This window comes from Lethenteron reissneri, chromosome 16 (genome assembly GCF_015708825.2).
Source record: "Lethenteron reissneri isolate LAM-NWPU_2019-01 chromosome 16, ASM1570882v1, whole genome shotgun sequence".
NCBI classification, from domain to species: Eukaryota; Metazoa; Chordata; class Hyperoartia; order Petromyzontiformes; family Petromyzontidae; genus Lethenteron; species Lethenteron reissneri.
The window spans coordinates 2,098,675-2,112,130 of NC_083794.1; the positions used below are offsets into that span (position 1 = coordinate 2,098,675).

Below are 13,456 nucleotides of genomic sequence, written 5' to 3' on the forward strand. Positions count from 1 at the left end.
TGGTCATGAGAGAGACGGGGCCGGAGTTGGTGGCATGAAACGAAAATAAAATGGGAGGACAGTGCCTCCTGCGACTACCTCGTCTCCGACTGAGTGTGTGTGCGACGCATGCCACACACACACACAAGCCTTGAGCAGAAGGAATAAGATACCTACGAGACTACACGTCTTTTTGTTGTTGTTAAGCTCTGGGTGGATTCTTTTGGCTGTGAGGCTGTGCACCAATTATGGTGGGAAAATCTAAAAATATCCCAAATTAATTACGTAAAAAATGTCATATACGGGCACACGATGACCTGCATTAGCAAATATTATTTGGTTCTTTCGGTAAAGTCACGTAGATAGAAAACAACAAAATTAAAAATAATTAAACAAAAACTCAAGACGTTTCGATCACAACACAAGCGGTCGTCATCAGGTGGAGAGAAAAGGGGGGGGGGCAAGCCTCTAAGCTGTGAGTGGGCGTGGCACAAGAGCCGTGGAGCCAGCCCTGAGTGTCGAGCTGCGCAGTCCAAGTGTGTCAGCAGCATGGGCGGGGCAGCGAATGCTAATGCAGGAGGAGACAAAGGGAGAGAGAGGGGGGCAGAGCTAGGGGGAGAGAGAGGGGGGAGAGATAGGGGGTAGAGATGGGGGGCATTGCACCTCGCTCCACACATCCACCCTGCTGACGGTGGAGGTTGACAAGAAATTACAAATCAAGTCTTGACTGAAAGTGGTTGATGACATCTTTCCAATGATTGCTGAGTTTATAACTGTCTTCTCGGTTGAAATTGTGTCTGTCTATATATGTGGATGGCTTCATGAACAAATCTTTGTTGATAGCCAGTAGGCTTGCAAAGTACTGTCGTTTTAGAGAAATCAATTTTGTGCAAGCCAGCCTAATTAAAATAATGATCAGCTACAGCAGAAGTATTGGTCCTACCGTGTTTAAAATCTGCCTTATGTTCACGAACACGGTCCGAGACATGTCGCTTAGTTTCCCCAATGTATCTGCTGCAGATACAGCTTAGTTTGTAGACACCGGGATATTGCATGTCAGGAATCTTGTCCTTCACAGATGGGATCAGATCACGAATTTTATGTACTGTGTTCAATCGGACCTGAATCTTGTGTTTGTTCATGATTTGGGAAATATTTTTGGTTACCCTTGTTATGTATGGCAATGTGATGGTTTTGATTGGATCTTCAGATGGTTCCTTCCTCACGGTTGGGGTGATAGCATTGCGGATTGTGTAGTCAGAATATTAATTCGCCTTAAGAGCTTGGTGTATGTGTTTGCGTTTACTGGTTAGGTGTTCATGGTCGGAAATACATTGAGCTCTATGGTGTCGCGTTTTGATGAGGGAATTCTTCTGAGATGGATGGTAGTGGGAATCAGGTTTTAGGTGTCAGTATGGGTTATTTTCCTGTAGACAGAATGCTCATTGAGTCATCTGGTCTTTTTTTTTATTAAGATATCCAAGAAAGGTAGCATGCCATAATTTTCTACCTCCATGGTGAATTTTATGGCTGGGTGTATGGAATTGATGTAGTTGAGGAATTAATTCTGAGCCGGTCGACCATGTGGCCAGATGAAAAATGTGTCAGCCATGTACCTCTTCCACAAGGATGGGCGCAGAGCGGATGCCTGGATGGCGTCTGATTTAAAATGTTTCCATGAAAATGTTGGCTACAACCAGAGATAAGGGAGAACCCATTGGAGTGCCTTCAGTATGTTTGTTGAATGTTCCATTCCAGGTGAAGTATGTATTGGTGAGGCAGTGTCTCACCAGGGCCGGTACATCAGCATTCAATCCTTATTGAACCAAATCATCAATGATTGCAATGGTATCGGGCACAGGAACTTTGGTGAAAAAGAAACTACATCTAAACTAACGAGCAAACCACCTGGGGACAGTGTCCAAAATGTCCATTAATTGGACATTCACAACTGTTAAATAATTGAATTAGCACGAGGCTTGGGCGGTCGAGGAAGAAGTACAGCAGTGCAAGGGGAAAGGTAGCAGCATCGTGACAATTATTTATTGTTTACCTCACAAGTTTCCTACTTAGTCAATGCGTCTTTGGATTTCAATTGTAGTCTCTCTTACGACAGCTACTGTGTTGGAAACTCTTCATTTCCATGGCAGGAGTCAGTTTTATTGCAGACTGCTGTTGACTTAGTTCCATAAAGCATTGTTCGTTTTTAGTGACTCCAGGGGGGTAATGGATTCAGTACATCCACGATTGGGAATAGCACTCAAGTTCCTCTGACTGTGAGTCAAATGCTTTGTGCTGGTGCCATTTGATCAGATGCACATCAATGACAGGAAGGGTGGTCAATAACAAATGGCACGGTTGGCTACGTTATGGTGCGAAAGAAGTTCACCATCCATATCATTATATTATTTAGTTAATCGTATTTGTTGTACAACAAACATTTCAGCTTACACTTCCCACATAATTGTATCTCTACACACAATGACGTTTAAGAAAGCACACCTACATAACGGAAACTCGCCATTATAAAACTAGTGAATCACATTGTCATTCAGACGACGTATACACTGAGATAGATTCAACTTGGTGAAGCTTGAAAATAGATGAGAAAAGTTATATTATCTGTTCGCCTTTTGGCGAACACTGATAAGACTAGGCCCTAAAGAAGGCTGTCTCTGTTGTATACCAATCAGTTTCAAAGACATGGTGTATATTATCAGAGCATGTTTTTGTTTGCATGTTCACCACAAGTACGTGTGGTTATTTCAGACGTGATTCCTTGAAAAAAAGTTTATATTTGGTGTTTAAACATCTTATTGCCTGTTTTATTGCCAGAAAGGGTAAAATCAATCCTTATTTTTTCCTATGATCTGCTTTGTCCTTTGTAAGATGTCAAACTTAAAGTTCAAGTGCATTTATTAGGTATAGCCCTGTGAGCCATTCGGCTCTTGAATCGGGTGCAACCGCAACAAACAAAAAACATGAACAAGAAAACATCTTAAAGTGAATATGTGACTAAGTGCAAACAGAAAATCCAAGAAAATACAGCAAAATTTTGCAGAAAAAACACCTGCCATTGGACGGGGAGGGGGGGGACTAAAGACGAATGGATCAGTTTTTCCATTATCACCGTCCCTTGCCCAGCTCAATCATTAACCAGCTATTGGTGACATGAAATTGGAGTGTATTTTACAACCAAAGACTTGTCTATCACAAGGTTGGATCAACGCCAAGTGTACACTCGCCAATACACCTCGACTTGGATACATCACTTTGACACAGCACTCTGATATCACCCCGGAGTCTTGCGTAACTTCCAATTGTAACTTGAAGCCAGTGCACAGCCAATTGTGCATTCTTGTTTCAATGCACACCATGCATTACATTAATTATAATCAGACAACAATCATGACCTTTCAGAGACCAATTTTCCAGGTGCCTAGAAACACACGTATACATGGCAATACCCTGCTCGCTTGGGGTAGAGTGGTGACACAGTCGTTATTGCAGTGTACTCATAACCCAACAGTTTGAGTTCGATTTGGCTAACATTACTGGTGAATTGTAGCTGAACCTTCACCAACTCATACTGACCAATGTCGGGAAGTATGGCCAGAGAGCCCCCACAAACAACATGCCTTAAGGAGCCCTTCATCCAAAAGTGGATTGAACAAAGGCTGCACATTTTTTTTCACCTTGGCTGTTGCAATGGAAGTGTTTAAAGTAGTTAATGCTCTAGGACTTTATCCAAATTACAATCGCTATATTTTGCCGAGACCTGGCTATTCCCAGTTATGTCAGTGTCAATGTGTATCAATGCTTAAGTGAGCACTGGAGCTGTGCTCATCTCTACTGGCAGCGGATTATATTCTACATTTACATAATTAACCCTTTCTCATTCTGAGATGTCTGCAAGTCGCATAGTGGGTGTTCCGTCCACCGCTGAATCTCGGAATGAGGCATTGTACCGTTGTTTTTAAAGACATTGTACTCATCGCTGAGAACTATGGTGATAGCTGGCGCCAAACTGTGCCACACGCCCTCCCACATGGCTTCGTGGGAGTCTCGGAATCGTAAGAAAAACTGATGACGTACAAGTCCGTAATAATTAACATTTACCTCTAACCACGTATGTCAACGGAATGGGAAAGGGTTAAGGTGTAACCATATTCTTTGGGTTTTTCGCTAAAGTGACTTCATCACCTGATGACGACCGCTTGTGTTGCGATCGAAACGTCGTAGTTTGCATTTTTATTTTCTTTGAACCTGTCGACGTCACTTTACCGAAAGACCCAAAGAACATGAATTCCTGCAGTCACGAAAGCTTCAAGTCAAGATTTCAGGTGTAAACAGTTTATCTCTACCACAACCAGTCTTAGCCGCCCAAAGAGTGGTAACAATTGATCAATCCCCAAGATGTTATGGACTGAGTTGCCTTTACATAAATATATATTTTTTAGTTCATGCCTGTTTATCCAACCACGGTGCCAATTGGATGAATGTTAACAGAGGGAAGCATCGTTTTTGTAGTATATTTGTGAAATTGGCACATGATCATTATCCTCGTCTGTGATACAGTATTGCGTTGGCAGTGGTGCACAAGCACAACACATAACTAAGAACATTCGTTCATCACGCTGCCCTTATGATAGGAATGACGCATATATAACAGGCACCATTTCGGTTCATTGCCCTTCTTCATAGCACCAAAAACAACTTGTATGCATTGGCTTTTCCTGTTATCTGATTGGATGACTCTGTAATTATTATTATTCACGTTTATCGGTTTCTTCTTCATTGTATTGGCATTTCGAGTGTGGTTGACATTTATATTATTATTATCAGCTTTCGATTTCACTTACATTTTATCTATACTTGTAGTTTTTTTTACGTACAGCGCTTTGAGATATTTAAATATGAAATGTGATTAATAAAATATAGATTATTATATTTGAGGCGATTCTATTATAATTATGTACGTGCTATGAAGGGGCGCTTTTACCAAAAATTTCACCGATTTTAGATATATTATATGGCAGTGTTATTGAGAAATGTGTTACTGTACTGCATGCTGTTTGGGGTCATTCATGTTTACTTTGCAGCAGTTGATACAATTTAGTAGGCATGCATAAATTAATGGAAGGGTACAGTTAATAGTTGAGGCATTGTAGTTATCACTGAGCACAAGGATAATGGCTGTCTCTGCTTAACCTCAAGCTCATCTATTCAAGAGCTGTCACCTGATTGAACCAGGCGAAAAGCCACTCACAATCGTCAGCTACCTTGCAAAAGAGAACTGTGCAATAAATGATGACACAAATATTTCATTCGTGAGTACATATATACAGTATATATTTCAAATTTAGTTCATGTGAATGTAAAAATTCTGCACAGGATTTAGTTTGATACATAGTTTATATGATGCTTAGTCATGTCTGTCATTTTTATATCTCTCAATATGTTAATGTTAGTATCACCAGCACTTGTGCACATGAGTAGATAAAATGTATTCAGTTTAAAAGCTTAAAAGTTTCTCAAAATTGTTGATATATTTAGATTGACACTGCAAGAGAAGTCCTTTACAGCTGTGTGCACCGAATCATCTTGCGGACCGAACATTTCCCTTTAAAAGGCAAAAAAAAACCATAATCTTTTATTGAAAATAAAAAAATGGATGTGTTTAGCTATAGCTATTTCTAATAATTATATCACAACTGAAAAAAAACTGCACTGCAATGGTTCTGGAGTTTATGGCAACCCAACAGTGTGGTCCCTCAGATGGGGCCGCGCTGTGGTCAATTCTTCTCTCGAACTCCTGCCTTTGCACAACTGTCTGCAACTTGAGGAATTGAGGTCAACTTTCAGGTGCAAAGTTCAACGGCAGGCAACTGCAGTGGTTCGCAGGTGCGAAAGTTGCCCACGGTCGGGCGCAGTGAACGCTCGAGGAAAGAAAGAGTTGGCATGTACCCGAACCCGGAATATCGTACTCAGATCTCGAAAGCTCTTTGCGTTATACGCCCGCATACTTGCGTGCACCCTGTCCATATCTTCATCCCCTTGTACATCTGAGATAAAGTGGCATGAAAAGTGACAATTATAAATGGTCTTTTGGTATGTAAAAAATGCATTGTGTTGAAAGCTTCAGCATGACATCCCAACATATTTGATTTTTAGTCGTATCGTGGAAGAGTTGCTAGACAACAGACTACTTTAAATGCAATGGAAAAGCAATTGCTTTGATATGTTCATATATTATTTAAAGAGCTTCTGGTATTCATATTCTTTAGGGAGGGATCTGAATTGGCATGTTTCGTCATTTTATTTTCAAACAGTGTTTTGAATGTGGGAGAGAATTAGAAATCCTGGAGAAAAACTACACATTGAAAAACTGGAAATGTTGTGTCAAACAAAGTGATGGAGTCCGTGATGGTTTTAACACTGATGTGTGTCTTTCTGCCCCCTCTCGTTCCTCTGCATCAGTCCCGTGGACTTGGACGATGGTTTGGAGAATGATGCTGCTCAAGAGGGGATTAACAAAGCTGCCTTAGGGGGTCTTGTGTACGGAGACTACCTCCAGGTAAGGATATATCCATTACAAAGGTTGTAGAAGGCCTGAATAAGAAGACTACTATAAATAATTAACAAAAAACCTCTCCCAATGCCTCAAATAAACATTGTTAATTTTTTATATTGGGGAATGACACGTCTTTTCCATATTTATCACGGTTGGCTACATAGGGTGCGAAGAAAGTTCAACACACATACATTTAGATTTTTAAGTTTAATCGCGACATTGGGTATACATCTACTGAATCAGTTACTTGATTTATGTTCCACGATTGCAAAAGTGCTCAGTTTTACATAAGCAAAATACGAGTGAGTGAAAACGTATTGGTGGAAAAGGGAGACAAGATTGCTCTACGTGAAAATCAGTTCAAGTTTCAGTACAAATATGAAAAGCTTTTCTCGTGTTCATATAGCGCAACCGATTCGCAGCTTATACAATATATGCCTGTTGCACAACCCGCATTGAACTTTCAGTTCAAATTATACTCAAAGCTAGCATTCAACATGAAGAAATGTGACGCCAAACTACCCATGCACAGCAAAAGATGTACAGTCGGTTTGATGTTGCATATTTCATAATTGTAAAATGGTGCGTGTAATCGAGCATTTGCCATCAGATACTTTGCTATTGTTCGATGTGTATTGTGAATTGGGAGCCAGCTCGGCCTAACTTTGCCAGAGCCTTTTCCCTTGCAGATGGTAGTTCGCACGTTTAAATCCTAGGGAGGGGATTCACAATTCTGGGGTTGATAAATGAGTGGCACTCTTAATCAGGTTTGGTTTGGTATTATGGAGGGACAATTACACCCCCCTCCTCCTCCCTCAAATATCAAATAAATTACCATTTTGAATTACTGATCTAATGAACATTTTGCTTGAAATGTGAGTTTGTCTGTTGAGTGACAATCTCATACGAGAGCGTGTGGGAAAGTGTGCTCTGTACTGTGCAGAATTTGTTTCACGTCCAGATGTTAACCGGCTCGTCTGGTGTACGGGAGGTTGTGGATTCGATCCCGACCGTGACACCTGCATATTTGCAGTTTGCATGTTTTCTCCCCGTGGTCGCGTGGATTTTTATCTGGGTCTTCCACATTTACAAACATGCGTTTGGAGTCTATGGCTGCTGTAAATTTCCACGTGATAAGCCACTTCGTTGAGCTACAATAATTTGTTATAATTTAAGTTTTAGAACAGCGATGGGCAACCCAGGCGAGTTAGTGGGCCATATTAGCAGCCCTCCTTCACATCAGTGTGCCACAAGCTTTAGATCGTGGATGTGCACTCATCATGACCCCACACATTACCCTTGACAAACTGGAACCAGGCCACCACGAGGAGCTCCATGGGATGCATGTGGCCCGTGGGCCGCAAGCTTAGAAGATAAACAGACTACTTGTAAGATGTTTTGATGGAAAGTCCTGTGAATCAGCTCTTCCACAGGCCACTGTCGAACACAGGGGGCATTCATTCTAGATTAGAAGCTACGTGACTTTACCGAAAGAACTAAGAGTATAGGGGGCATTCCTCGGTGTAGTTTTTCCTGAATGGATTCCTCTTCTCGTGGCGTAAAGGCCAACAACACAATTGTAATAAATTTGAAAAATTTACAAACAATGTGGGTGCGAAAAAATTGCTTTAACAATCTGGCTATTTTTTACGTATGTGTAGGGGTTATTACGGGAGAAACGGCGGACGACAAACACAGGGGTGTCTGCACTCACACACACGGGTGGTCACACCGACGTCCGCATCCGTTATCCCCCACGCCCCCGGCCCTCTGAGGGGATCCCTATAAAAGGCGGGGAGCCAGAGAGCTCGAGGCAGTTCGACACGAAGCTGACCAGTGAAGATCGAAGACTCCGAGATTAGGCCCTGGGACTCCCCTGTCTCGCTGCCCTTGTCAGGGCCGAGCTGGGTAAGCCAGCGGCGCGGCCCAAGAGCTCCCGGACCTCTGCCCTTGTCAGGGCAAGGCCGGCTTAGCTGGTGCCGAGATCTGTGCTTGCCAGGGCCAGATCAGTCAGCCTCCCGTAGCCCATTAGAGAAGGACTGGGGAACAGGACAGAGGGCTTAGTACTAGGGTGGGTTTCCCATAGTACGGGTGAAGGGGCCGTTACCCCTTCAACTATTGTGCCTGTCACTGAGTTAATAAACAGAGTGTGCCTCAACTCCGACCTCGTCTCCTCGAACTTACTACATATGTGCTGGGTTTACAAGTTGGCCAGGAGATTGTCATACAAAAAGCAAATTAGTGCAACAGTCTACGTGGACCTCGGAGTATTATCCCCTCATATACATCACCTTTCTTTGGGTACCCTGATTTCCTCTGAAATGCCAAACATTCACTTTAATTTCAGAATCACAATGTTCATTTAAACTGGAGGAATCCGATGAGTAGTCACAGATGTCCAATTTAATTGCCAATGCAGACTTGTAATGAAAAGTGACTTGCTCGAAATGTAAATAGCATTATTAAAACTTCCATTGAATAAATTATCAGTGTAGGGTCCACACATTTTATTTTGCTTCCTTAGGGCATGTCGAGGCCAAGTTGTTTACTGTAGACTATTAGTAATAATAATATCGTGGTACGATATGGGAAAACACAAGGTAAATGTGCAGCCCTACAATGACACTGCTGCTGGTGGAAAAGCCCTCCGCTAGAGGGAGGGAGCTCTAGAGAGCCCATCCAGATAGTATATTGGCCTACTCTTCCACGATGGCCAGACATTTTGGAAGAGGTGGGATTACCCGCAATTGACCACACCGACAATTTGCTTTCTAAGTGAGATGCTTTGTCCCGAGCTGCCCCAGTGATAACAGCTGGACCGCATCATAGCAGATCATTTCAAAATACCAGCTGGCATACCTTTAACACTGCTCCCTCTAAATGACCAATGCATTATTAAATGCAGCATATGAATTTTCTGTATTCAATAACAGAAGTAAAGTATTTTTACTTTACCAGGTAAGGCCCAATGAGCTATATCGATATTTTTCAGAAGCCACTGGCCAATAATGATAGCTCAACAAAGTGGCTTATCACGCGAAAATTTACATTAGGAAAATACTCTAAACGCATGTTTCTAAATGTGGAGGGAAAACCTGGAGGACCTGGAAAAAATCCACACGACCAGGGGGAAAACATGCAAACTCCAAAATAGAGGCGTTAAGATCAGCATCGAATCCACGACCTCCTCCATACCAGACGAGGTCGATAACATCTCGCCACCGTGGCACCAAAGTGTAAACTCACGCCATTTACAATTGCTTTTATGCATGAGCCTTTAATTCGGAAGACATCATTTATGAATAAGAGGGCCTACTTTTTTAACAAAATACTCTCTTTTATTAAAAAATTTGAGATATCTTTTGACATGTGGACCTGAAGATATATAAATAAAATCACGTGCTAATTACATGGCCAACAGACAGAACAGGATGAACATTTTCTGTATACAAAACAACGACAAAGTTTGGGCCTCATTATTAAAATTCTATATGCACTGTTCGTTTTCCCAGAACCCACAAATAATATAATCTACAGACAAATAATGAAACAAAAAATAACGTTGTCATGCGTCAGTGGGGAAGTCTGATATGAAGTTAGAGAATTATTATGTTTTCTCTATGCCCTTAATCAAGTAGTCTAGTTCGCAGACCCCCCCACCCCTTCCTTATGAGATGTCTCGTGGCTATGCAGCCCCTATAGCATTGGGAAGGGAGGGGATGGACGGGCCTGAACACTCCCAGCTGACGGCTCAGCCCAAACACCCTCAAGGGTAACCATTAACCATGGGCATTCACGTTTATCATCCTGAGTGATGACCATGGTGACCCAATGTAACATATCCTTGGTTTTGATGTTTCCACAAACCTCATGGTCGACTCTAAACCGCATCCACGCAAATAAAAAATTGTGGTCCTCTAGAACAGACCATACCATGTATAACAACGGAATACCTGATCCACAAATACAACGAAGACATCTCAGAAATAGACTCCGCTGCTCCTGACGCGGTTATCTGGCTTGACCACCTGAATGTGAAAGAATAAGATCATAAAACAAAGCGGGGTTCCAACTAAATGTTTACAGCTGCTGTGGTCATTATTCAGCAGTCTGAGGATGCTATATAATACGTTAGTGGCCCTGGCTGCACACAGTGCTGCTTTATCTTGATTGAGTGTAATATGTAGTATAGTGACACATTTAGCCTACGATAGGCTACAGATATTTTTTTGCAACTTCTCCTGCATGATATCCATTCCGCAGCCTGCACAAATCCCCGATTCATTTTGTGAGCACAGTCATAACCTTTAACAATGGGCGAGCTGGTCTTAACGTGTAATTTGGGGCGCTATGGCTTTGTTCCCACAGCTTCACAAGATCCTGGATGCTCAAGTCCTGGAGAGCACCAAGCATCACAACACCATCCATGATGAGCACCTGTTCATCACCACACATCAGGGTGAACCACAAGCATCATAACACCATCTGTGACGAGCACCTGTTCATCACCACCCACCAGGGTGAACCACCAGCATCACAACACCATCTGTGACAAGCACTTATTCATCACCACCCACAAGGGTGAACCAACAGCATCACAACATCATCCGTGACGAGCATCTCTTCATCACAATCCACCAGGGTGAACCACCAACATCACAACACCATCTATGACGAGCACCTGTCACGTGAAGAACTACCATTAACGTTACTATATGACTGTTTTTGCCTAGCTGAAGTCTGAATGTTATTAAACTCACTTTTTTCAGTATTAACGTCAATTGCTGTTTTACAGTTTTTTTTTATGTAATCACACTTAATGACAAACCCTTTGTTTGAGTTGACATGCATTACTTGTAACCACAATGCATCAGTTTTCTCTGCTCAAAGGAAACAACAATTTATCGTGGCAATTGTTGTGTTTATTTATTATTGTGTTTATTTAACAATTTCGACCAGTAGGTGTTCTGTATACAAAAACATAATTTTAGAAAAGATCATGAGAACATGACACATATTGCTGTAATAATCTATCCAATTCTATGCATGGTACTTTTGTGATAAATGTGAGCAAAAATAACGTATTGTTTACCCTTCATGTGTTGCAGCCTATGAACTGTGGTTCAAGCAAATTCTCTGGGAGCTGGATTCTATTCGACAGATATTTTATCACAGACAAGTAAGCTCTAAAACTTTACACCATGTCACAAGTTCCCTGAACCAACACAATTTAAATCCCATGGAGAGTGAAGCTCTCGTTAACACCTGCTGACGCTGGATGTAATCTCCAGCGATGTTGCATAAAACAAATTGTCAGAACATTTCCTTGCTTTTCTAGCACTCCTCCAGTTCTGCTGGCGAACTGACAACCTGATTTTATTTGGCTTTGTTGGGTGGTGGAGGGCTATAGTTAAACTGTTGGCATTATAGCTACACGAATATGACTCACAAAACACTCACCATGAATCATTTATATCCTAATTCATGCTTCATTGGATTTTCCGGCTTTGTATGTGTTTTGGTAAACAACATCTACAATACCAACAAAGGAATGTGATCACCTGGCTGGGATGTTTCATTTCATTTTTGTGAAGATGTGACTGTAACCCTTAGCCTTGCCGCTGCAAAGAAATTATCAGCCTGCTGGTGCTCGGCACATCTCTGTAATCCTCAATAATAGAAGCTAAGTTTATGTTGATGTTCTTACTGCTAGGGCTATTAATGTAAAAATCAGCCTAGCTTCATTGATACCTCTGTAATGGGATTTACATCATGCTAGAAATTACAAGAATGGGGGCATTTATTCGTAACCACCTTTACATGCGTGGGTTTCCCCCCGGGTTTTCTCGTTTCCTCCCATAGCTAATAAAGCACACACATAATGTCACCGATATTGGCCAATAATATGCCAATGCTGACAATTACCCGCAAATTATTAAATTTTTATTTCACGTAGCAACGTGTGATACACTTGGCAGAATCATCCTGAAGAAGAGTATTGAGACTCAGTGAAGCTTCCCTGGACAATTAAGCATAGTAACAGTAATAGTGCAGAATATGTATATTATCACCCTTTGCTATTTCATTATAATTGTGTTTTCAACATCCCAGGCACTAGGCACTTATACCCCATCTGAGAACTCTGTATAGACAGGAAGGTTCCATCATGAGGAACATTGCCACATGATGACTTCTTACAGCTGTTTCTGATACCTCTGTAGAAGCTTTGATACTAATTTCACAGGGAGAGATGAGTCATTCACTTTGTACCTGGCGTGCAACATGCTGAGTGAGTACAGACATATGGGCATTAGTTTGTCATGTATGTATGTTGAACTTTTTCACACCGTACGTAGCCAACCTGCACCACCTAGCCAACTGCAATGATAGTACAATAAAAAAAATCCCAACATTGGCCTTCGGCGAAGGTCCACTTAAAGACCCCTTTCTTTTATAAGGAAACAGCAAAAACGTAGGTATAGAGAATATCCGAGACATAGCATTGTAGTTGCTTATGTAAACGCACTGTTCATGTTGAAAGTGGGCCCTTCTCAGCCCGACACAGGATGTGTAAACCACCACTGAGGGAAAACGATGAACACTTCTCGTTGTTTTTTCACGCAGTTGTGGGACACAGTGCACTGGCAGTGACTTCGAGCCAAACTAAGCCCTCATTCTCACTGGAACGGAAGCACTAATTGGTAGGCAGACTGAACATAGACGAAAGTACACATCTAGCTGGCATGAACACACGCGCACTATGAAGCAAGTGACCCACCTCTGATAGCAGCGCCTTTTTTTGTCTAAACAATAAAACTATAATTGGCATCCACTGGGAATGCTGGTTCTTACTTGTAGGGTCACTGTGTATTGCTGTTGAAGCCGAATGCATAACGTTGTACA

At 41.8% G+C, this 13,456-nt stretch overlaps 1 protein-coding gene across 1 annotated transcript in view; it reads left to right on the forward strand.

Moving 5' to 3' along the window:
• The window catches only part of TDO2 (tryptophan 2,3-dioxygenase), a 130,869-nt gene that overhangs the window by 18,793 nt on the left and 98,620 nt on the right, over nt 1–13,456 (forward strand). Inside the window, exons 2-4 of the mRNA XM_061552202.1 lie at nt 6,460–6,556; nt 10,922–11,012; nt 11,662–11,732. Of these exons, the coding sequence (XP_061408186.1) occupies nt 6,460–6,556; nt 10,922–11,012; nt 11,662–11,732 (259 nt within the window). The remainder of the gene's footprint in view (nt 1–6,459; nt 6,557–10,921; nt 11,013–11,661; nt 11,733–13,456) is intronic.